Below are 24581 nucleotides of genomic sequence, written 5' to 3' on the forward strand. Positions count from 1 at the left end.
ATGCCTAAAACCTGCAGGATGCAGAAGGGCTCTGTCAGAAGGCAGATGAGGCATTTTGCTCTCAAGTGCATGGCCACTGGGCCTGAAGCATTGAGGATGACTGCCTCAGCTCAGAAAGAGAGTTTCTTCTTTCTTCTCGGGTTTCAGTCTCTAAATTATGCAGTTCTAATCCTGACCATGGAGTATTTCCTACAGCAAACTCTTGGAAAAAAAGCTGTGATAGGGGGTAGGTTTCTCTTTCAGGCAAGCAAGATTCTTCTCCCTCTGTACGTGTAGCCAGCTGATTATAGCTATACAAAAATGCAGAGGAAATTAACACACCGCTGTCCCATGCTTGAGAGACCAGGAGATCTACCAGGTCATTTTCCTTGCTCCAGGCAAGACCTTGGCAGTGTGACCATTTGACAATTTGACAATGCCTTCTTGCCACGCTTACAAATTCTGACTGGTACTGAGAGATGGAACAATCTATCCTCAGTGTCTGAACATTTTTGCAGCTTGCCTGACTTCAGACTTGATAGATATTCTACCAGGAAAACACCTGGCCCATGGTTTTGTGGTTGGACTCACCCGCTGCCGATATTTTTGACTTTGATGGATTTTGTCATGGGATTTTCCATGCTCACAATTGTCCCTGAAGAAAACAAAATTCAAGATGCTCGCTTTGAAGCAGAGATCCCAGCTTCCAGGAGACACCTAAAAAGGCAGCCCCATTGCTGGGGCTCTGAACACTTTGTGGTCGCCTGGGTAACAACAACAAAACAACCAGACAGGCAGCTCTGAATCAGAAATTGCCAGAAGAGACTGATTATCTACAGAAGTTCCTATGGGGAATCCTAAATGTCCCTGTGATATCAAACTGAGGAAGAACATTTGGTCCAGCTACGCTGCCACGTGCACACAATACGCTATCCTCCAGACAACAAATACACAAGACGTACTCAGTAGCTCCAGGGAGTCCTCCTCGATCTGCTGTTGCTGAGCAGCAGCTGTGTCAGCGCAGGAGATGAACCGACTGCCCGGGATCACCGTCTCAGCTTGGGGAGCAAAGGCTCCTTGACACAATGCTCCTGCTGCAGCTGGTTTGGTGAAAGAGCCTGTGTAGATCTGGGAGAAGAAATGAGTTTGGTTCAGAAAGGTGGCTGGCAGAGATGACCCTGAGATACATTCCAAATGCCAGCCCTTAGGAAGATGCTGTCAGCCTGCCACACACAGGGCTCTTCAAATGGATTTTTTGCACGTCCACTTCCCTTTGACTGGATGGCTCAAAGCCAAAAGCTGGTGTTACTGGAGTTCATGGCCAGATTCATCTTCCATTTTCAGGGATTTTCTGAAGGAGGACTGCCACAAGGACCATATTCCACTTCCTCCCAAGGACCATATTCCACTTCCTCCCTTTTTTCCCCCTCCGAGGGCTACAGACACACTTGCAGCTCCCTGTTCAAATGTTCTACCTCCTCCCACGGAGTGCTCTTGTCCTCCACCACGTTCAGGTCATGCTCAACTGGCAGCACTTCTGGTGGAGGCAGTTCCTGTGGCTCACACCGATCCTGGGGCTCCTCCTCCTCAGTCATTTGCAGGAGGCCTTTGCAGGCTGCCTGGCGAGACGTCAGCACTTCCACCCTGAGTCAAACAGAACAAAGCAGTCAGAGACTACAGCTCGTCCCTGTCAGCCAAGAGTCATCAGCTGTGAGCAAAGGGAAAGAAGAGATTTTCAAGGGCTACAGACAGCTTGTTTCCATTCTGCATCTTGGGCACCATGTTCCACTGTTAAAACACCACAGGATCAGGAAGGGCAGAGCCATGGGGGAGGGAAATGCACAGGGACTCCCCCTGGGAGGGACCTCGGGAGGTTTCCAGGCCAGGCCAAAGCACAGTCAGTGGAGAAAGGGACACAGGGAGGGGCTGTCTGTGTGCTCTGCCATGGCAGGATGAGATGCAGAGCTGCACAGACACCCAGACCATGTGGATCCCTGCAGGAGCTGATCTCACTCAGTGGCTCCCAGGCCTCTGCTGCTCTCTGGTTGCTCTGGTTTGATGTTCCCTGGTGGTCACACCCAGCCCCACACACACCAGTGCTGTGTGCACACACACCAGTCTCAACAGTGCCTGGGCCCCAAAGGACACAGGACCTGATGGTTTGTGGTCCCCACGCCAGTATCTGGCACTTGGACATCCCTCAGTACCACGAGCAGAGAGAGCTCCCTTGTCCCAGAGAGTTCTTGGCAGCAGGGGGTTTAGGAAAATGGCACAGGCTGTGGGGATCAGCTGTAGGGCATGGCCAGGGATGGGCACTGACCATCACCTCTGAGCAAACCACCTTGATCCCCCATCCTTTCCCTTCCTGGGGTCCTTTCTTAGATATCCCATGGGAAATCTTGCACACTGCCCAAATGCCCTTTGTGGATTTCCATTGTAAATCTCAGACCCCAACGCAGAACCTCCCATGCTCAGATGACATCATGCTGGAAAGCTCTGCCATTGACCCCCTTGGTGAGGCTTTCATGAGGAGGTGTCAGAACTTCCCTAAAATTAAATGTTTATCTTCTGTTTTTTTAAAATTGGAATGGCCCTAAAATATCATGTACTGCAGCCCCCTTGCTGTGAGAGGGCACAACTACCACTGCAACAGATGGTCAAAGCTCCAGATCTTGAACACTTTTTGGGATGGGGCACTCACTTTTGTGGACAACCTGTTCCTGTCCTGTCAGCATAAACACAAAATATTTCATTCTTATATCAAGTCTGAATTTATGCTTGACAATTTTAAAGGCTTTTCCCTTTCCACTGCCAATACAGGCTTGTAAAAAAATGCCAATTTTTCTGGGATTATGACCACGATGTTTTAATCTGAGAAGACCTTGAAAAGACACAAAAATCTCCCAAGATATAATCTGGAGACCACAAGCACAAAGCCCGTGAGACTAAGGGCCCTGGGCTCAGTGGTGTGAGTAGCCTGAGAGGGCCTGAAGGGGTGTTTCAGAGATGGTGGAGCTCTTCTTAATTGTGTGAAACTGCCTGAGGATGAAATAATGCCAAACGGATCTCCTGGGCAGTTCCAAACGGGACACAAGGAAAGAGGAATTTCTGTCCCAGGGCAGGGCTGTGGTGCAAAACATCCCCCAGAAAGAGTCTGGAGCAGCCCAAGGCTCTGTGTGGCCAGGCAGAGGCAGGCAGGACACAGAGCTGTCAGCAAAGGAAGGGCCCAGCCAGGTGGGGCAGCCGGGGGATGACGACAGCCTGCAGGGACAGAAGCGCAGGGCACGGACACCGTAGGACAGCCTGGGCTGCACAGGGCACAGGGATGGGCAGCAGCTGCAAGGCCCTGACAGAGCCAACTCCTGCAGCACTTTGGCCATGGCTGCTGGGCCTGGGCCTGAGCCATGAGGAGGAGATAAGTGACCCTTGCAGGCCTGGGGCCTCATTGCCTCCTTGTCCCTGCTCAGCAGCCGGGCAGGGGCCGCCCCATGGTGCTGCCCTGGGCATTGCACATCCCCACATCCCAGTGGGCCGGGAAGAGCCCTGAGCACTGAGGGAGGGACAGGATGTGCCTTGGCAGGGGCTGGGGCTCGGGCCTTGGCCCTTTGCATTTTTGGAACAAATGCAGGTTTCCTCAGCATCAAAGACACCTTTGCCTTGTTTGTCCCCACCTGTCATCAGTGCCTACAGTATTCTGCTCTAACTGGAACCTGGGGACATTTTCTCAGTCATGTCTGTCAGTGGGACCCATTAAAACTTCAAGAAACTTTGGAGTTTCAATCTGAGTAGGAGTTCTCAGAAAGTTTTTTAAACACTCTCTTAGGGACTGAGTCTGATGTAAACAACACCAAAGGCCCAAGAGGGTCATTAAAATCCTGGTACTGTGTCTGTGCTGCTGAGCTGGGCCGGGCTCCTGAAACAGAGGCACCTCCTGGCAACCAAGAAGAGATTTTAAAAGACATTTCTCCTCAGGAGCAGCTCCACTCCCAGCCCAATAGGGCTGAGGGCACTGCCTGCAGGTACCTGAGAGCAGTAAAGCAGACAGAGGCTTAAAGCAACTGGAAGGACAATTCTGAGATAATTCATGGAGAAATCTTCACAACTTTTAAAAATTATGAACTTCTTCATGGAGAAATCCTCACCACTTCAGACACAGTTAGTCTCTGGCTGCAGGGATCTCCTAAAGCTGACCCAGGACAGGACTGACAGCACTGTAAGGATGGCTCTGCTGCCCTTTCTGCTTTGGGGGAGGATGTGCTCCAGAGCAGAGCTGCCCTGGGCACCGTCAGAGGGACAGGGCAGGACGGCTCCTGCTGCCAGGGACGGCTGCAGGGGCTGAAGCTGGGGCTGCAGCCAGGGGTGCCCAGGGCTGTCGTGCAGAGCAGGTGCTGCAGCCCTGAGGGCTCTTGGCCAGGCCGGGGGATCTGTCACCTGCCAGGGGCAGCTCTCAGCCAGCCTGGCAGCTCCCATGGATGCTGGAGGGGAGCTGTGAGTGCAGTGAGTGACTCCTGCCAGGGTAGGTCCTGCTGCTGTGGAGAGGGTGCTGTGTGTGCCAGGGCTGCTCAGAGCTCCAGCTCATGCCCAGGTAATTTCTGAAGGGACTTTTCATGAGCTCATTCAGGGCAGGAGTTTCCTGCTTGTGTTTCTGCTTTCCTCAGTCTGTGCTCCCATTTTTCCCTGACTCAACTTGGCAGCAATGGAAACTCAGCTGTGCAGGCCAGAGCAAGGGCTGAGGCTCTTAAAGCATCAGGATGAGGATTCCTGGGAACCTCAGCAAGTGCCTGCACTTCCCCAGCCTCCAGATCCATCCAGCATCACCTTTCCATGGTGCCCAGGCCTGGGGGAGCTGCTCTTTAATCCCTGCAGCCCCGAGCAGCTGCAGGGCAGAGCTGGCCCAGGGCTGGGCTGGGCTCTGGCAGCTCTGGCAGGGAAGGAGCCCGGGGCCACAGGAACAGCTCGGGCTGGGACAGCTCCAGCAGCAGAGCCGTGGGCAGGGAGGGAGGGAGGCAGTGCTGAGGGAAGCCCTGCTGCAGGGGACATGTGGCACCTGCCGGCCCTGCCCTGTAGGGCACACACTGCCCTGAGCAGCACAGCTCTTGTGTCCCCTCCCAGCCAGCACAGCCCTCAGCCTGGGGGCTCGGGGCCCTCAGTCCCCTCCTGGGCCAGCAGAGCAGCCCCAGACATGCAGGGCATCTCTCCTGCCATGTGCCCATTGCCTGCTGACCAGGGCCTGAGGGCCACTGTCCTGCACTGCTGCTGCCTGGGAGGGGCTGTGCAGGGCTGGGCAGGGAAAGGCTTTTCCTCAGGGCCCGGCTCTCTCTCTCCTTGCCTTGCCCAGATGCTGCTGGCATTGCTGACGGGCTCTCTGGGAATGGCAGTTCCAGCTGCAGGCTCAGGCCCAGCCCTTGGGCTCCTCCTGTGCAGGCTGAGCACAGCAATGGGGTGTCCCAGCTCCCTCTGCCCCGGGGAGCTCTGGGCTGGGCAGGCTGGGAATGAGCCGAATCTCCCTGATTTAGGGAAAGGCAGGGGCCACTTTGTGTGTCAGGGATCCCTCTGCTCTCAGCAGTGTCACCTGGCTTTCTAGGGTAGCACAGGATTGGAGCTCAGAAAGGTTCAAATCCAGGGCTGCTGGGAACAGGAGAGAGGGACAGAGCAGCTCCCCTCAGTCTGCACTAAGGCTCAGACAATGCCCCTGCCTCACTGGGCTCTCTGTTCTATCCAGATGCAGCAGAATCTCTTGTTCTGCCACCTGCAATCCCCATCCCTTTCACTTGGTGTCTCCTGTGCCTTAGGAGGAGACTCAAGTTCAAACCCTAGGACTGGCCCCTGCCCTCACTGTTCCCCTGCACTGACTGGGGGTCAGGACTGACTTGCAGGTGTCCTGCAGGTCAAGGTCCGACTCCTCACTGAACACTGGCCAGCAGCAATCAGGGCTTGAGCAACCAAGGTGAAGGAAGTTCTCCTAGACATAGACAAGGGGGATATGTTTAGTGACAGGGACTGCTCTGTGAGAAAGACCTTTGACTTTACTGCGAGAAATCTTCCCTCAAAGTCACTTTCTTCCTTCCTTCAACAGATTTCAAGACCCCAATGCAGCAAATGTCCAACAGCAGCTCCATCAGCCACTTCCTCCTGCTGGCGTTGGCAGGCACGCGGCAGCTGCAGCTCCTGCACTTCTGCCTCTTCCTGGCAATCTCCCTGGCTGCCCTCCTGGGCAACGGCCTCATCATCAGCGTCGTAGCCTGCGGCCACCACCTGCACAGCCCCATGTTCTTCTTCCTGCTCAACCTGGCCCTCGCTGACCTGGGCTCCGTCTGCATCACTGTCCCCAAAGCCATGCACAATTCCCTCTGGGACACCAGGACCATCTCCTATGCAGGATGTTCTGCACAGCTCTTTCTGTTTGTGTTTTTCATTTCAGCAGAGGTTTCCCTCCTGACCATCATGTGCTACGACCGCTACGTGTCCATCTGCAAACCACTGTACTACGGGACCCTCCTGGGCAGCAGAGCTTGTGCCCACATGGCAGCAGCTACCTGGGCCAGTGCCTTTCTCAATGCTCTCATGCACACGGCCAATACATTTTCCCTGCCCCTGTGCCATGGCAATGCCCTGGGCCAGTTCTTCTGTGAAATCCCACAGATCCTCAAACTTTCCTGCTCACATTCCAATCTCAGGGAACTTGGGGTTCTTTTGTTTTCCATCTGTTTATGTCTTGGTTGTTTTGTGTTCATTGTTTTCTCCTACGTGCAGATCTTCAGGGCTGTGCTGAGGATCCCCTCGGAGCAGGGACGGCACAAAGCCTTTTCCACCTGCCTCCCCCACCTGGCCGTGCTCTCCTTGTTCCTCAGCGCTGGCACATTTGCCTACCTGAAGCCCCCCTTTATCTCTTCCCCATCTCTGGATCTGGCATAGTCAGTTCTGTACTTGGTAGTGCCTCCAGCCCTGAACCCCGTCATCTACAGCCTGAGGAACCAGGAGCTCAAGGATGCCCTGATGAAAATGATGAGTAGATGCTTTTCAGGAGCAACAAACTGCCTGTTTTCTTCTGCATAGTGTTCGCAATGGAACTCATGAAAGGCCCAACAGGCCTTCCCAGGTCTTTGGAAGTATTCAATTGTTTTTTTCTGACAGAAAATTATCCCAAATTATTTTTTTTTAATCACCTCCATCTAATTCACTGTCTTCCTCTTGAATTTGACCAAGAAGCTCTGTAAACCAGGATGTGTGCTATTGCTACATTTGAAGAAAATAAACTACCTTGCAGTGCTTGTTTTATCTGGGATCCCAACTCTGAGACCTGCATGAAATAAGAAGGGAGAAGGGGAAAAGAGTCCCAGCAGAGCAGCACTGCCAGGAGGCAGCAGTGCTTGGTCCTTTCAGTGCTGCTCTTCCCAGCTCCAGCCTCTCCTTCCCAGCCCTTTCTGTGGCTGTAAGGCCGCAGTGCTCTGGCACATTGGTCACTGTCCTGCTGCGTGTCCCTGCTGTGACCACAGGCAGGGACTGGCCATGGGCACTGCTGGGACACAGCTGGGCTCCAGCACAGCAGCTCCAGCAGCACAGGGAGGGCAGGGCAGGAAGGCTTTGCTCTCCCTGCAGAGTCACTCTCAGGAACAGGCCCAAGGAACAGACTCTGAAGAGGCTCCTTGTGCTCCTTTTTCTCCCAGGGCTCAGTGGGATGACATCAGGGTCCCAGCGTGGCCTTCAGGGGACTCAGGGCTGCCTCAGGTTCTGCTTGTTGGTGGCCAGGGCCCATCAGATGGTGAATGGCCTGTGCTGAACCTTCCTGGGGCTCTGCAGCTTGTGCCAGGGCTGATGGCAGGGGAATGTTTGTCTGGAGGGCCTTGGGAGCTGCCAGGAGAACACAGGGGAGCTGCAGGGACAGTGTGTGCCAGGGATCAGCAGGGAGTGGAGCTCCCTGGGCACAGGCCTGGCCAGGGTGGGGTCACCCCGAGATCAAGGACTGAATGTCTGCTGTGAGCCAGGAGAGCTCTGCAGCCCCAGGGGACACAGCAGGCACAGGGAGAGGAGTCTGGGCACTGACTGCTCTGACCCTCAGGGAACTTCCCCAGGAGGATCCAGGGCAGCCCCAAGGCCATGTGGCAGCCCTGGAACAAGGCAGGCAGCTCTGAGCAGCCTCCATGGCCCCAGCAGAGCCTATGTGGGAGGGGGTCAGTGCAGGGAGCACCATCGGCTGCCTCTGTCTCCCGGGCTGAGCAGCAGAGCCCAGCAGAGGCAGCCCAGGGCCCTGGGCAGCACAGCCCCCGTGCTCTGCAGAGCAGCAGCCCCAGCTCGGGGCTGTGGGCAGCAGGGCAGGGGCTGCAGCAATGGCTGCTCAGGCCAGCACAGACGTGTTCCCCTGGGAAAGGCTCTGTGGGCAGCTGCCGTGTGCCAGGAGCAGAGCAGGAGCCCGTGGGTGTGCAGAGGAGCCCTGGCAAGAGGCTGCCTTGTCCCTGGGGAAGCAGGAGCAGCCTGAGGAGCCCCAGGGCCAACTCTCTGCTGCTGTGCTGGGCAGTGGGGCTGGCCCTGGGGCTGCAGGAGCTGCCTGAGCTGAGCATCTCCTGAGCATTGCAGACACAGAGTGGCTGTCCATGACCTCCAGTGCCTCCAGCTCCTGCTGCTGGGCCAGACTGGACTGGGCTGCTCTGCAGGGTTGGGGCAGGGAGAGGAAAACAATGGGCCCTTGATTATAAGAGTCCCCGCAGTTTCACACCGGTCCCTTGGTTCCATGGGGCCCCACGGTGTCACTCTGGTCCCCTTGGTCACACCAGGCCCCGCAGTGTCACAATGTACCCTTGGTTCTGTGGGGCTGCAGTGTCTGTTCTGCCACTGAACAGGGTCAGCACCAAAAACACAGACACAAGGTTCAGGTATGGTGTGATTTATTATAACACAAAACTGCAAAGAATGACAAAAGGAGAAGCTCAGCAATGCACCCAGTCGTCACTACCAAAGATTGCCTGCAGTGATTATGAAAAAAGATGTACCAGTTACTCTCAGACTTTCCCATCAACCAGATCCACACATCAGCTGGGGGAAGCTGTCACAGCCAAGGACTGCAGAGCCACTCCCGGACACTGGGAATTCCTGCAGGTGCCTCCAGCCACAGGTGAGGCTCCAACCCGGCTGTGAGAGGGCCCAGCTCTGATAGCGCTGAATAAACAAACTGACAGCACTTCTGGTGCGGGAACATCTGGTTTCATTCTCCTCTTGGGTTTGTTCCAAAGCCTGGTCAGAGCTCAAATATAACCAATAACCAATACCATCCACCACCAAACAAGGCCAGATGTGGGATTTCATGGCCTTGTCCAGTTTCTAAATACAGAAAGATCAATCCATGTTTCACTGATGAGGGGATACATCTATCACAGCACTAATGACCATGCATATTTCATTAATGAGCACATACAAAGATAATCTTTGGTTGGAAGTTGCATCCAGAGGACAACTTGGGCTCAGGGCCTGTTGTCCAGGCCTTGGTACTTCAGGGACCAGATTTAGTGTTGGGCTTGACACTGCTGGGTGAACGGCTGGACTTGATGTGCTCAGAGGTCTTTCCCAACAGAAAGAATTCTATAATTCCAGGATTCCATCTGCTGGATTCTGTTAGGTCCATGTTAGCAGCATTACTTGACTCAAGAATTTCCTCTTGGTCAGTGCTTGTGGCCTAAGGCTTCAGCTCCTTCAGCTCCTGCTGCTAAGCTGCTCACACTGAACGAGACGACTCGGAGAGAAGAATACAGTTCATCTAATTCCTTCTGGGACACTGAGAGGGGCGGATGTGAAAACAGGAGCACTGTTTGGTGTGGCCTCCTCTCTGCTCTTCATGCCTTTCAGCACTTTGAAGCAGCCAAGAGCTTTCTCCAAGAGTGCAATGAAGCAGCTGCTCCTGCTCCCAGGTCTGGCTCTTCCCAGTCTCTGACCTTGCCTGGTTTTGTCCCTCTTGCTGTGCCCTCTGTTCCCCCTGTGCTTGGTGGCTGCTGCCCAGGACTGTGGAACTGGCACAGATCCAGTGGTGGAGACCCTCCTTTCTCTGCCCTTGCAGCTGCCTGCTCACAGCAGCCTTTTCCATCTGGGAAGCTCTACGTGGAGAAGGAGTCCCCACCTCTCTTCCTTTCACAACCCCCAGGAGCCCAGGGCTGCCATCTCAAGTCCCAACTGGCCCTGAGGGCTCCCGGGTGCCTCAGGCTGCTGTGACACCACTGCACACGGGAGGGAACAGTGGCATAGGGCTGTGCTCAAAGTCAGCTCCATGTGCTGCTGCTGCTGCTGCTGTGGGGGTCATTTGTCCAGCCCTGCCCCAGACTGAGGGATCAGATGCAGGCCCTGCTGCTGCTCCCTGGGGATCAGGCGCAATTTGGTTGTTGCTGTCAGGGCCAGCAGAAGCCGTGGCTGGAGCAGCAGGTGCTGACAGTGCCCCAGGGCCCGGGGCGGAGGGGTCCCTGGGCTGGGGGCTGGCAGGAGCTGCCCCTTGTTCTCCCTCTTCCTCCCGCAGAGCTGGGCCGGGCACAAGTGGGGCAGCACAGCAAACAGGGAGCTTGCCAGTCTCTTCCAGCCCTGTCTGCTCAGAGTTTGGGCCTTGGAGCTTCAGGTGGACAAAGGCAGCTGCTTCTGCTCCCTCTGTGTGTCCCCATGTTCAGCAGTGCTGCTCCATCAGTCTGTGCCCAGCAACGGGGAAAAGCCTCAGCCCTGCAGGGCCAGGAGCTGCCGGGCTCTGCCTGAGCAGCTTGGCCACCAGGAAGGGAGCAGCTCCACAGGGGAACCAGGAGCAAAGGAAATGCCTTTTATAGGATGTGTTTTATGTTTTGAAAAAAAAAAGAAAAAAGCAAAAGAAAAGATTAGAAAATATATAAAAGATAAAAACTACCCCAAATGTTTAGTGAAAAGTCTTCTGTAACTTTGGATTAGGAAAGAGGTAACTGATTTTTTGAACAGACAACTCAGTGACTTACTTTGTTAATGTGCTGGTGGAAAAAATCCGTCAGCTGAATTCCTTTGGCAGATTTTGGGCTTTTTAACCAATATTAAGTTAATTTAAATAGTGGTTGAAGCAATAGGAAATTGAAAGATGGAATGTGCATGACTGCATCGTGAGTGTAAAAATTTTGCAGTTTGAAACTTAGACATAAAGTATTGCAAAAAGAAAGAGATATAAATCTCAGTAGATTGTGTGACAGCAGCTTTCCTTTGAGCATGTGCAGCATCACAAAGACTTCATCAGTGGGACTGGGGGTGCTTGGAGCTTCGTCCTGTTCCATTCGCGAATGTCATGAAATGGGACTTCACCTGCCACCACAGCTCCTTGGACCTTGTGTCCCCCAAAGCAGATACAAAGTTTTCCTGCTGCTCCCCCCTTTCCACAGATCCACAGAGAGCTGGGATTTTTCCAAGTCTAGTGGCTCCATCGTGCCATATTCCTAAAGAACCAGCAGCCCATCCTGATGAATAAGGTGAGTTACACTGATGGTTGTCAGCACCATTTCCTGCCTAGAAATCCTGAAACTGCTTCTGAATGCTGCTCCCCTCAGCTCTTGGAAACCTACTCACAAAGAGCTGGGAAAAAAATTCCCTGCCCATGAGGAAACAAGTGAGTTGTGCCAAAGTTAGAGCTCTGTGGGAAATCTCTATCCATCCCTATCCTATTAAAATATCAGTATGTGGGGGAGTGCATAGATGTGTCTTGTATGGAAAGGAAGGAGTGCACAAGGAACATGACTGACACCTTCACTCAGTGTTCATTCCATACCCAAGGGAACAAAGATGTTATGGAAACCCTTGTATAGATAGACCCTTCTGTCCATGGGTACAGAGACATCCCAGAGCCCCTGGCACACACAGACCCTTCTGTCCATGGGTACAGAGACATCCCAGAGCCCCTGGCACACACAGACCCTTCTGTCCATGGGTACAGAGACATCCCAGAGCCCCTGGCACACACAGACCCTTCTGTCCCTGCAGGATGGAGCGCGGCGGGTGGGGGCGGTTGGTGGGCAGCGAGTCCCGCACAGCAGGCAAGACCCGGCTCCAGCCCTGCCAAGGCTCAGTTCCGACTCCTCTGGAATGGGAAAGCCCTTCAGCCTTGTCCCTGCACAGAGGGGCACTACTGGCCTGGCAACACTTGCTGTCTTCCCCATGAGCTGCAGGAGATGAGAACACAACACTTGCAAACACTGACTGCAAGCCACAGCTTTGGCTGCTCCCCATGAACCTCAGCTCTGGCACCACTGTCTGCCCCAGGCTCCAGGGGATGCAGTGGAAGCCCGGCTGGGCTCTGCCCTGGGGCCATCCTGCAGGGACAGCTGCAAACAGGGAGCATTTGGCTGCCACAAACAGCCAAGCCAGGGGTGGAGGGCAGCTGGTCCAGCCCGGACTGCACTGCTGTGTGCTGTGCTCTGGGCTCCCAGCAGAGGGGACTGCACTGGTGTGCCAGAGGAGACAAAGAAGCTTCAGCTTCAGCCTAACTGAGGTGGGTGGGTGGGCCGGGAAGAGTGGGGTGGCTCACGGGACTTCACAGAGCTCATCCTGCTGGAAGGATGAGGAAAAGGGAGTGGGAACTCAGCAGTGAGGAGAGCTGAGGGCAAGAGAGCAGCTCTGAATGACACTAAAATGCCACCAGACCTCTGAGGCATTGCTGCCCCTCAGCCAGTGACAGGATGAGTCCCTAAGCCTGGGGCTTGGTCTTCCCAATGGTGACAGGCACCAAGGATGGCAATAGTGTGATGGAGACTGCAATCAGCTGGGCACTCACTGGGGGAAAATAGGGAGCAGTTGTGAAGGAAAATGCAGGTGGGGGACAGAACTGTTCAGAGAAATGCTGAGCTACAGCTTGAGCAAGCTGAAAAATGTCATTTGGCGTCACCCCAGATTGATTTCATTTCAGAAGGTATTAAACAAGTTTATTTTGGGGGGTGTCATGTTTTCCCTTGGAGATGCACCCTCTGCAAACTTGAGCTGCATTGCCAAAATGCTCAAGGCAAGTCTGCTGCAGGTCACACCGTTTCTTCTTTGGCTGATCCCGGCCCGGTGCTGAGCTCCAGCAGAGCCCTGGCAGAGCCCAGAGCAGCCTCAGCATCCGCAGAGCCCGGCTGCAAGGACAGAAACCAGAAACCGCCCATCAGCTGAAGGCTCCTGTGCCCTTGTCCCAGCCGCCCGCGGTGCCCCGGCCATGCTGGCCATGCTCAGAGCGGGGCCCAAAGCTGCCCATCATTGCTGCCTTTGGCAGCAGAGCAGGAGGGCAGGACACGTGCCCAGCCTGCAGCCAGTCAGGGCAGATCCACCTCCCCAGCAGCTGCCCAGAGCAGGATGCTCCTGTGCTGGCTGCCATCTCCCAAAAGCTCTTACCCCACCCGTGCCAACAAGACGGGGACACACCTCACGCCATCCGCCGCGGGAAGAAAAGCTGCTCCCAAACCACGTCCTCAGCCTTCTCCGTCATCCACTCCACAGCTGGTCCCAAGCACTTCCCAGTCAAGACTGGACACCACCTAGAAGGCTTCCTTTAGACAAACAATCATCAAATTAACAAAAAGAGATTACAGACAAAAAAGGGAGAAAAGGGAAAAGGTAAAAGATCCTATCTCTGTCAGAGGTTGAGGAAGCCCCCATGCCCTGCATGCTAGGGAAAAACCCACCCACCAGTGAGGGAAGCCCATGCTTTCACTCTTCCCCCCCTACACTGCCCCCCAAAATAATGGTGATCCCAAAGAAAACAAAGGGAGTAGAGCAGCCCAAGTCCTTCCTTGCCGGCAAAGCAAAGCAGCCGAGCACAGGTTCTGGAGTCCCACCTCTGCTCCCACCTTGGGGCTTTGTTTGTGTCGGGCTGGCTGTCCCAGCCCCAGCCCAGTGCATGGTGGGGGGTGGCAGCTGTTGGCAGGGCCAGGAGCCGACTCCCATTTCAGAACCACTCCAGCCCGTTCCCCCAGCCCTGCCACAAAACAGCTTGGCAGCCCACTGAACAATCAGTTGCATCAGCCCCAGTAAAGGGGGGAACCTTTGGTTCCTGGCCAGGCTGTGCAATGCCCAAATCTGGGAGCATCCCCCTGTGTGTGAACTCATCTGCAAATTGGCTGTGGAGCCTGGCTTTGAAGAAGGTGCCAGAATTGAAGTCCATCACCTTCAATTGCTGGTGGCCAGGTTCAGGAAGAGGTTGTCATCCTTGTTGTCGTCCTCGCTGTCTCCAGCAGCAGCAGCCCCACCTGGTCCAGCTTCTCCAGGGGCTCCTTCTCCTTCCCTGGGGGTGAGACCAGGCTGTCAGTGTTCTGCCCAGGGCCCCAGCTGTCAGTGAACCATCACAAGCCAAAACAATTCGCATGGCACCCACCAGTGGTGGGCAGAGCAGCTCAGCTCCAGCACAAGGGCTGCCTGTGCCCACCTGATGACCCCTGTGCAGTGACACAGGCAGCACAAAAAAGTCTGGGTTTCTTTGCTTCTGATTGCCAAGGCATGTTTGCAGCTGGAACTTACCAGGGCCCTGCATCAAAATGAGCCTCTGGCTCTCTCCCTTCTTCTACTCCAGATGAATCTCCTGCATCCAAGGATCACCAAAAAGGTCTTCTAATGAAGGCCTTTCCATGTCATCCACGAAAAAACAGCACCTGATGAGATCCTTGCACTCTGGGAAGAGAAACCAGAAACTGCCAGTCAGTTGGAGAAGGCCCCTGGCTGCTTTGCCCCATATTCCCATGCCCAGGCCATGCTGGATGTGCTCAGAGCTGGGCCTAAACATTCCCATCAATTCCCTGTTTTGCAGGAGAGCAGGAGAGCAGGACATGTGCCACCTCCTCAGCAGCTGCCAGAGCAGGACGCTCACGAGCCAACTGCTGTCTCCCAGCACTGGTATTCCCCCTGTGCCCAGAGATGAGGATCCACCTTGAGAGAGCCGTTGTGGCAGCGGGAGCTGGCCCCAGCTGATGTTCCAGCCACTCCTGAAAGGGTGCTGCCCGCAGACCATCTGGTGCAGGAGCATGCCCAGGGACCAGATGGTAGCTGGCTCACCATAGTACCAGCCAAAGTCGGTCCATTCTGGGGGGCTCTATGCTGGTGTTCCTATGGAATACAGATGGAGTTCATCAGGGGGATGCTGCTGCTCCCAGAGCCTGGCCCCAGCATCCCTGGGCATGTGGGGACTGCCCCAGTGGCACATAATGTGACCCGCTGCCCTCCCACCATGACCTGGGACTTGTGTGAAAAATTGCCATTGGAAAAGAAACCACTGGTGTTGGAAAAGGGCGGCAGAAGCCCTGGAAAGGCCTGAACAGAACAAGAAAAAACCCACTCAGAGCAGGAGGAAAACCATGCCTTCCTCCTCCCTGCCTGCATTGCCCCAAATAACATTATGAACACAAGACAAAGAAGGCCAGAGGAGCAGTCCAAGCCCTTTCTCACCTGCACACCAAACTGGCTGGTGCACAGGTTCTGACTCCACGCTCTCTGATACCCCCACCCACGGGTGTTTCTGTCGGGCTGGCTGCCCCAGCCCCAGTCCTGGGCAGAGCGGCTGGCAAAGGCTGCCAGCAGGGCTGGAAGGTGGGCCCCAACCCACCCCTGCTCAAAAGCAACTCACTTGAAATCTCAGTGCCATGACTGGCAGCAAAAGGGAGAATCCCCACTGCCACACCCAGATTGGGCTGTGAGATGTTGGGCCATGAGATGTCAGGAGCTGGGAGCACATCCTTGCGTGGGCTCACCTGCAAACTGCGTGTATGCCGTGTCTTGAAAGTAGGTGCCACAGCCAAAATCGATCAATTTGGCCTGCCCGGTGGCCAGGTCAACCAGGATGTTCTCTGGTTTGATGTCTCTGTGCAGGACCCCGCAGCTGGTGCAGTGCCGCACGGCCTCCAGCTCCTGGCGGAACAGCTCCCGCGCCACCTCCTCGGACAGGAACCTCTGTGCCCGAATGAAATGCTGGAGGTCCTGACACCGCTCCGGGCGCTCCAGCACCATCACGATTTCACTGGGGAGCTCAAGCCACTCCAGCAGCTGGACGACACCAGGGAAGCCAGTGGAGACCCTGTCCAGCAGCACGATCTCCAGCGGTGCGCTGGTGCCATTGGGCTGTGGGAGGACCGCGATGCCGTCAGTGGAGCTGAGGCCGTGCCAGAGGTGGGGAAGCCCTCACCCAGCCCGGGATGTTCTGCACCCTCCGCTGGCCCCACGCCCGCTCTCCCTCGAGGCGTCCTGGCGGCTTCCACCCTGCCGGGCCTCGGCTCGTCCCCGCCCAGCACGCCCCAGCTTCTCCCGCTGGCCCCCGCTCACTCATCAGCTCTCCCCAGAGCCGGACGCGGTTCCGTGGCATTCTTTTGATGGCCACCTGCAAGAAAAGGGGAGAAGCGGGCTGAACTCGCTGCCCACGCTGCCCAGCCCCATGCTCTTTCTCCTCCGCCCTCCTCCTCCTCCTCCTCCTGCGCCCGCCGCCAGCCCCACCGCTCACCGGTGCGCCGTCCGAGAGCCGCGTCCCTGCGAAGACTCTTCCGAAGCCGCCGCGCCCCAGCAGTGAACCCAGCCGGTACTGCTCCTGGAGGCCCTGCTGCGCCTTCCCTGCCGGCGAGACGTGGCTTTCAGTGCTCGGCCCGGGGCCAGCAACGGCCCCCGAGCGCCCCTCAACTGCCCCAGGCCGGGAATCCCCAGGCGTTCGCTCCTGGCAACGCGACAGCGGCAGCTCGGGGCCGGCGGCCACGCTGCCGAGCGGCGGAGCTCGGGCCGGGGAAGACGCAGCGGAGGCGGCGGGAGCGGCCGCGCCGCGTGTGTCCTCCGCGGGGCCCGGGAGGGGCCGGGGCCTGGGCAGGGGCCAGGGCCGGGGCCAGGGCCGGGGCCGGGACCCAGGTCAGGCTCAGCACAGGCGGAGGCAAAGGGCGGCGATGCCGCCGCAGCCCCAGGCACTGATCCTCGTCCGGCACCGCCATCGCCAGGACAGCCAGAGCCCGGTGGAGGCGAGACCGCAGCGGGAGGCCCGGGGCCGGGGGCGGGGACGTGGCAGCCCTGCCCGAGGCCGGGGGCGAGCCGGGGGCATGGCCCGGCCCTGCAGGGGAGAGGGAGACTGTGAGAGGACGGGGACACCGGGACAGAAAGATCGGGAGAGGGTGCGGGACTGCGGGAGAGGAAAAGCAGGAGGAAGTCCACAAAAGTCGCTTTTTCTGCTGCTGCTGCCGCTGCTGCTGCTGCCGCTGCCACTGCTGCCGCTGCTGCCGTAGCAACTGAAGCCCCGGGGCCGTTTTTCCCCGGGTCCATTTGTCTGTTGCCCGCTCAGCCCCACGCTGAGCCCTGCGCTCCCCTGGGGCAGCCCCGAGCCTGTCCAAACACGGGAACTTTGCCCACAAGAGCCAAGACCCAGAGTCTTGACTCCTGCACTGTGGCAGAGCAATCCCCTTGGTTGCTGCTGTGCATTGTCCCTGCTGAGGGTCAGACACTGTCAGAGCACGTTCCCTGAATGCAGAATTCGTACCTGGCCCAAGCACTGCACTTGTGTCTCCAGCATTGCTTTCCAAGAAAAACAGGGGAAGGCAAATTGTGTGTAGCTCATGGTATTTTACAGCATCTCCAACTTGCCAAATCATGGATCTTAGAGGTGAGATCCATTTGTAGTTCATGGGATGGAGAAGTAGTGCAAGATGGAAAAGGGGAGCATCAAAATCATTTGACAAGGACATCTTTGATTGCTTCTTTACAGTTTCATTTCATTTCTTAGAAGCTCCTTCAGTTTTCCCAGAATCTTCTCCACACTCCTGTCTGCTCTTTCCAAGAACACTTCCTGGAGAACGAGGTGCAGCTTCTGTCACAAGACGTGCCACCAACTGCAGCTTCCCTTGGCTTTCCACACCGTGTGTGCAGTAGGAGTCTTGCAGCAAAGCAGGACAAATATTTGAAGAACTTGACAGCTTGTCTGTTCTTTTCCTTGTGGACTTGGGAGTTGTGCCCTTGGTAAGGTTTTCATTGTTACTGTTGTACCCTAAGAAAACAGGACGGGGTACCAGGGGAACCTGCTGGGACTCTGTTATCATCCACCCAGCCAGGAAGAAGAGGTGGACAACTTAATCTATAAGCAGCTGAAGAATGTTTCAGGATCACCAGCCCTTGTTCTTGTAGGTGACTTTAAGCTTCCGGATATCTGCTGGGAACTTAATACAGCAGGAAAGAGGCAGTCCAGGAAGGTTTTGGAGTGTATGGACGACAACTTTTTGTTGCAGCTGGTGAGTGAGCCCCACCAGGGGAGGGCCTATGTTCGACCTGTTGTTTGCAAATAGAGAAGGGCTGGTGGGAGATGTGGTGGTTGGAGGCTCCTTGGGACACAGTGATGATGAAATTATAGAGTTCTCGATATTTGGTGAAATCAGGAAGAACATCAAGAAGACTTTTACACTGGACTTCCAATCAGCAGACTTTGGCCTATTTACGAGACTTATTCAGGGAGTTGCTAGGGAAGCAGCCCTTAAAAACAAAGGAGTCCAGGAAAGGTGAGCGTGCTTCAAAGCAGAGATCTTGAGGGCAGAGAAACAGGCTTTCCCTGTGTGCCGAAAGATGAGCTGACGAGGCAAAGGTTCAGCCTGGATGGGCAAGGAGGTTTTGAAGGAACTTAGGAATAAAAAGAGGATGTATCATCTTTGGAAGGAGGGTCAGGTCAAGGAGTATTTAAGGGGATTGCTAGGGCATGTAGGAAAAGTGTTTGGGAGTCCAACGCTCAATTCAAACTTTATTTGGCAATTTTGTACAGGATATTAAAAAAAGTTTTTCAAATATATTTACTGCAATAGGAAGACCAACCTTTGTTCTGTACTGGACATGGGAGGGAACTTAGTATCCAGGAGGAGGCAGTCAGAGAACTGCTGAGCTGCTTGGATGTTCATAGATCTATGGGCCCAGGTGGGATCCACCCCAGGGTGATGAGGGAGCCGGCAGATGAGCTTGTGAAGCCGCTCTCCATCATTTACCAACAGTCCTGGCCCACTGGTGAGATTCCAGAGGACTGGAAGCTGGGCAATGTGACACCCATTCACAAGAAGGGTGGGAAGGAGGATCCTGGTAATTATAGGCCAGTTAGCCTGACCTCAGTACCTGGTAAAGGTCATGAAACAGTTTATATTGTGTCATGGCCAGGGTATCAGAGCCAGCCAGCATGAGTTTAGGAGGGGTAGGTCATGTTTGACCAGTTTTTACGTCTCCTTTTATGGCCAGGTGACCTGTGTGGTGGATGTGGGAAAGGCTGTGGATGTTGTGTGTTTGGACTTCAGCAAGGCCTTAGACACTGTCTCCCACAGCACGCTCCTGGAAAAGCGGGCAGCCCACGGCTTGGACAGGAGCACTCTTTGCTGAGTTAACAACTGGCTGCATGGCCGGGCCCAGAGAGTGGTGGAGAAGGGTGCTGCATTCAGCTGGCAGCCAGTCACCAGGGGTGTTCCTCAGGGGTCTGTGCTGGGGCCAGCTCTGTTCAACATTTGTATTGACGACATGGATGAGGGTATCGAATATTTCATTAGTAAATTTGTGGACGACACTAAGCTGGGAACATTTGTCGATCAGTTGTCAGGTAGGAGGGCTCTGCAGAGAGACCTGGAACAGTTGGATGGGTGGGCAGAGTGCAACAAGGTTAAGTTTATTAAGTCCAAGTGCTGAGTCCTGCATTTTGGCCACAATAACCCCGGCAGTGCTCTAGGCTGGGGACGGTGTGGCTGGACAGTGCCCAGGCAGAAAGGGCCCTGGGGGTTCTGGTCGACAGGCAACTGAACATGAGGCAGCAGTGTGCCCAGGTGGCCAAGAAGGCCAATGGCATCTGGCCTGGATCAGGAATGGTGTGACCAGCAGGAGCAGGGAGGTCATTCTTCTCCTGTACTCGGCACTGGTGAGGCCACACCTCGAGTGCTGTGTCCAGTTCTGGGCCCTCAGTTAAGAATAACCTTGAGATGCTTAAATGTGTCCAGAGGAGGCAACAAGGCTGGTGAGGGGCTTGGAACACAACTCCTGTGAGGAACGACTGAGGGAGCTGGGGTTGTTTAGCCTGGAGAAAAGGAGACACAGAGGTGACCTTATCACTCTCTACAACTCCCTGAAATGTGTTTGTAGTCAGGTGGGGCTTGGACTCTTTCTCCAGGCAGCCACTGACAGAATGAGAGGACAGAGTCTTAAGGCTGCACAAAGGGAAATATAGGTTGGAAATTAGGAAAAAGATTTTTACGGAAAGGGTGATAAAGTTCTGGAATGATCTGACTGGAGAGGTGGTGGCATCATCATCTCTGGATGTGTTTTAAAAGACTGGATGTGGCACTAGGTGCCATGGCTTAGGTGAGGTGTTGGGACATGGGTTGAACTCAATGATCTTGGAGGTCTCTTCCAATCTAGTAATTTTGTCATTCTGTAATTCTGTAAAGGTTTCCAGGTCAAATGGGCTAAGTCAATGAAGCTACTGCTATGATAAGAGTTTTATTTTGAGTTGGATGTTTTATTAAATGGTTTTCCAAGTTCCTTGATTTTCTATATTTTGCCAGTAGAGCTGTGTGTTGCTTTGACCTCTTAGCTCAGTTGGTTAAAGTATGGTGCTAATATCACCGAGGTTTAGGGTTCCATCCCTCTATGGGCCATTAACTTCAGAATTGGACTTATGATCCTTGACTGTTCCTTGCAAATAAGAATATTCTGTGCATCTGTTCATCCTGAGACTATCTGGTTGGCATTTCTCTTTGTGAACAAAACGCGAGTAAGAGAACCTTTGGGTACCCCCATTATTTCAGTGTTCTGGGGTGTTACCGCCCCACAGGCTCATTATGGCCTCTTGTTTGCATGAGGCCCTGCTGTGTCACTTAGGCCCGCACTGCCATGAGGATCGGGAGTGTCACACAGCTTTGTGCCATTTGTCCTCGCTGCCCCTCCCATCCCACTGCCCCACAACCAGCCCCGAGCCACCCGGGAGGGACAGGCCCTGCTGTGCCAGGCCTGGGCTCAGGGCTTGGCCTTTCTGCTCCCTCCAACCAGCCCAGGCCTTGCTCAGCATTGCAGTTCCCTGCTCACAGCCTGCGGCTCCCTGCAATCCTGGCCTCAAGGATCTGCTCTCAGCAGTCCCTGGGGAGCCTTTGGCACTCCCTGCCCTCAGTGGGGCCCAGGGATGCTCCAAGGGACTTGGAGTTTTGCTTCTGCCTCCTTGAGCAGCTTCTTCAACCTTCTCTCAGTGCCTGGAGCTTGTGGACTCAGCCCCAAATCCAGCATGGGGCTGATTCAAATCCAGAAAGCAGTCACGACCTCCTTTTCTTCCTTCACTTGTCTTCGTCTCCAGGGCTTGTGCAGCTGATTGGAGCCAGTTTGGAGTTCTCTTATGGAGGAAAATTTCAAAGTGCACCTCCTGATTTTTTTTCTAATCAAGGCTCCTTTTTTTTTTTTTTTATTTTTCAGTTCATTGAAGAGGTGAAAGAAACATTCCCCAAGTGATCTTAATCTTGAGTGTCTCCTTAGGAGGTCTAGGCATGGAGAATGATCCCCTTGCAGGCTGACCCTGTTTGGACAACCTGCTCCTCACCTCAACCTCACCGTGTCTGAAATCATCCACCAAAAATTGACATCTGAAATAATTTTTGCAAATTATTAATTCTTTTTTAAAAAAATTATCAGGAAATTATAATAGTATTTATAAATATATAAAATATTATTATATATGTTTTAACCTAAGTTTTACATGTATTTTAAAAAATCGATACATTTTTAGCAACCCAAAAAATTATTGGTCATTGGTTCTAAGTAACAGAATTCCCTTCATTAATTCATTGACAACATCTGGCTATTGATTCCTCCCTCTTTATGCTAATTAGTCCTATTTTTACTCCTTTTGTCATCTTCTTTATCGTTTTCTCAGACGGGGTAAAAGGGGCCACTTTGGGGTCCACAGAGACATTTCTGGGGCACATTTGGGGCAGTTCTAAACCTGGGGATGGAATCTGAAGAAAATTTGGGGGTCTGAAGGACATCTGGGGGAGCCGGGTGGGCACTTGGAGGTCAGGGAGGGGAATCTGGGGCCCTTCGGGGTCCGGGCGGGCACTTGGGGGGCCCTGAGGGGACTCTCTGGGGCGCGGGGGATGATGGGAGTTGTAAGCGCGGGTAGAACACGGTGTAACGGGGCCGCGGAGCATCACGGGAGTTCGAGGCGCAGCTCCAATGGCTGTCGGTGGGGCGCGGGGCATGACGGGAGATGGAGTCACGGCTGGAATAGGGCTCTGTGTGCGCCGCGGAGCATGCTGGGAGCTGTAGTCCCGGAAGTGCATAAAGCCGAGCTGTGGCGGGTCCCGGAAGGCGCTTGGCGGACACTTCTGCGTTCGAGTCGCGACTTGAGGCCCTCGGGGGAAACGTGTGCGGTTCGGGAGGAATTGGGGGGAACTTGGGGAGCTCGAACCGGGCGCTTTAGGAAACGGGGCACAGCAGGAATTTTCGGCGCGAGACTGTGTTCGGCAGAGCTCTGAGAGCACGGGGGATGATCGGAGATGAATTCCCAGAAGTGGCTCTAACGGGCATCTCTGGGGTTGGGAGCAGTCAGGGGAGTCGGGGACGATTTTGGGTTCGGCAGAGCTCTGAGAGCACGGGGGATGATCGGAGATGAATTCCCAGAAGTGGCTCTAACGGGCATCTCTGGGGTTGGGAGCAGTCAGGGGAGTCGGGGACGATTTTGGGGGGTTCCAAATAAATACTGAAGGGGCACTTAGGGATCCTGGAGGGTCTGGGGAAACATAGGGTACACATGGGGAGGAGGGGGGATACGGGGGCGGGGTTCTGTGGAGTGCGGGACATGACGGGCATTGTAGTCCGGGGTGCAGTGGGGCTCAGTTGGGCCGCGGTGCATGACGGGAGTTGAAGGCAAAACCGAAACGTGGCACCGACACCAGGCACCGCCCCGAGGGCCCGGTTTCCTGGCACTGATTGGGTGCTGGCGGTGACGGGCGGGAACCTCGGCAAATGGGAGTTTGCGGAGGCGGGAACAGCCGATTCAACCACTCTAGTCCTTCCCAGTACAGCGCAGTTCATCCCCAGTACAGCCCAGTTCTGCCCCATTGCCCCTTCAGTCCCCCCCTTTATAGTCCATTTCATCACCAGTACAACCCAGTCCCTCCCAATACACCTGAGTTCACTCCCATTCCCTTCCAGTATCCCCCAATATCTTTCATGGAACGCCCCAGTATCCCCCAGTCTTTCCCACACTGTTGCCCTTGTCCCCAGTTTGTCCCTGTATCCCCCAGTATCACTCAAAATATGTCCCAGTGTCTCCAAAAGTGTTCCCAGTGTCCCCCAGTATGTCCCAGTCCTCCCCATTGTTTCCAAGGACATTTGAACTGCTCCCGGTTGCCGTGGCTTTAAAACCCAGCAGTGGGGTCAGTGCAGTGTCCATGGCCACAGCCCCTTGCAGTGGCCCAGGGCAAGTTGGGATGCTTATCCACCCTCACAGCCGGCCCAGGGCAGGGCTGGAGTGGTTTTGGTGGCCCCTTGGACTGGCACACACTTGAGTGTGTCTGTTTTCAGTGGGGAAAATTAAGAGTTTTACGTTGCTTCAAAAATAGAAAAGCCCTTTTTGCCTGAGTGCAGGCAGCTCTCTGAGCAAAGCAGGTCCCAGGTGAGTGAGGACAGGCAGGATGGGCTTGGGAAATGTGGAACAAGGTTGTCCACACTGGGTCAGACCTCAAGGCACAGCTTCTCTGAGTAGGCCAGACCATGGATCGACATCAATCACAGAATGCTGCAATCACCTCTGCTCCAAAGAGAACAGTAATAAAACACACCCTTATTACAGGAATGTGTATTTCTTAGAAGCTCTTTGAAATCTTTCTCCATAACTGCAGTACAAAACCTTCCTAATGAACTGCACCAGAGCAGAGGGAAATCAAGGCAGAGCCGTGGTTTGTCAGGACTTGCTTGATCCCAAAGAGCCCCGTGGTGCATTTGGTGCTGAGCCCTCAGGGCCTGAGAGGAGATGGCACAAACCTTTCCAGGAGTCCAAGTCAGAGGAAAAACCCAGCGTGTCTCAAAGCATTCCTGGGTCCCACTGAGGTCCATCCCCAACACAGGCTCCTCATGGACTCCTTGGAGGAGAGAACTGGAGGCCAAGAGTGCCCAAAAACCTCTCAGAGACGGAGTGTGGGAAGGAAAACCCAAAGTACCTTAAAAGACATTGAGTATCTCAGAGCATTAATGAGCCCCACTGAGTGTCAGTACAAAGCCTCTCTAGGGACTAATTACAGCAGATAATTGGAGGCCATGACTGCACAAACTTCTCAGAGTGATTCAGTGTCAAAAAGTAGTACTTTAATGACTCTTGAGTAACTTGAGGCATTAATGAGCCCCACTGAGTGTTGTTAGTGACAAAACATCTCAAGGGACTTATTACAGCAGACAATTGGAGGCCGTGATTGCACAAACCCCTCAGAGACTCCCAGGCAAAAGCAAATCCCAAAGTGCTTTGAAAAACCTGCAGTCCCTTGGAGCACTGAGGAGCCCCCCAGGGCCATTCCTGACCAAGGCTCCCCAGGGACTGGTCCCAGCAGATCCCTGGGGCACTGGGATGGATGTGGGGGGATGCTGAGGGCAGGACAAGGGGGTGACAGTGCCCAGCCTTGCTGGGGCTGTGCCAAGAGGCCCCAGGGTCT

General features: G+C 54.7%; 2 protein-coding genes across 2 annotated transcripts; one reads left to right on the forward strand and one right to left on the reverse strand.

Moving 5' to 3' along the window:
* The first annotated feature begins 6078 nt into the window (after positions 1-6078).
* On the forward strand, positions 6079-6894 carry LOC136302594 (olfactory receptor 14J1-like). The gene has a single exon (XM_066206061.1). The coding sequence runs from the start codon at positions 6079-6081 to the stop codon at positions 6892-6894; it is 816 nt and encodes a 271-aa protein (XP_066062158.1).
* An 8820-nt stretch (positions 6895-15714) lies between these two features.
* Positions 15715-22786, reverse strand: LOC136302472 (serine/threonine-protein kinase pim-1-like; the record flags this gene model as incomplete). Its single annotated transcript, XM_066205952.1, has 5 exons — positions 22705-22786; positions 16797-16996; positions 16409-16612; positions 16239-16288; positions 15715-16033 (listed from the first exon to the last, which is right to left on the reverse strand). Coding segments are annotated over exons 1-5 (855 nt in total), but the record flags the coding sequence as incomplete, so codon positions are not given.
* Between the last annotated feature and the right edge of the window lie 1795 nt (positions 22787-24581).

Source organism: Chamaea fasciata, unplaced genomic scaffold, assembly GCF_029207755.1.
Source record: "Chamaea fasciata isolate MVZ Bird 193981 ecotype frontalis unplaced genomic scaffold, bChaFas1.0.hap1 SCAF_29, whole genome shotgun sequence".
In the NCBI taxonomy this organism is placed as follows: domain Eukaryota; kingdom Metazoa; phylum Chordata; class Aves; order Passeriformes; family Sylviidae; genus Chamaea; species Chamaea fasciata.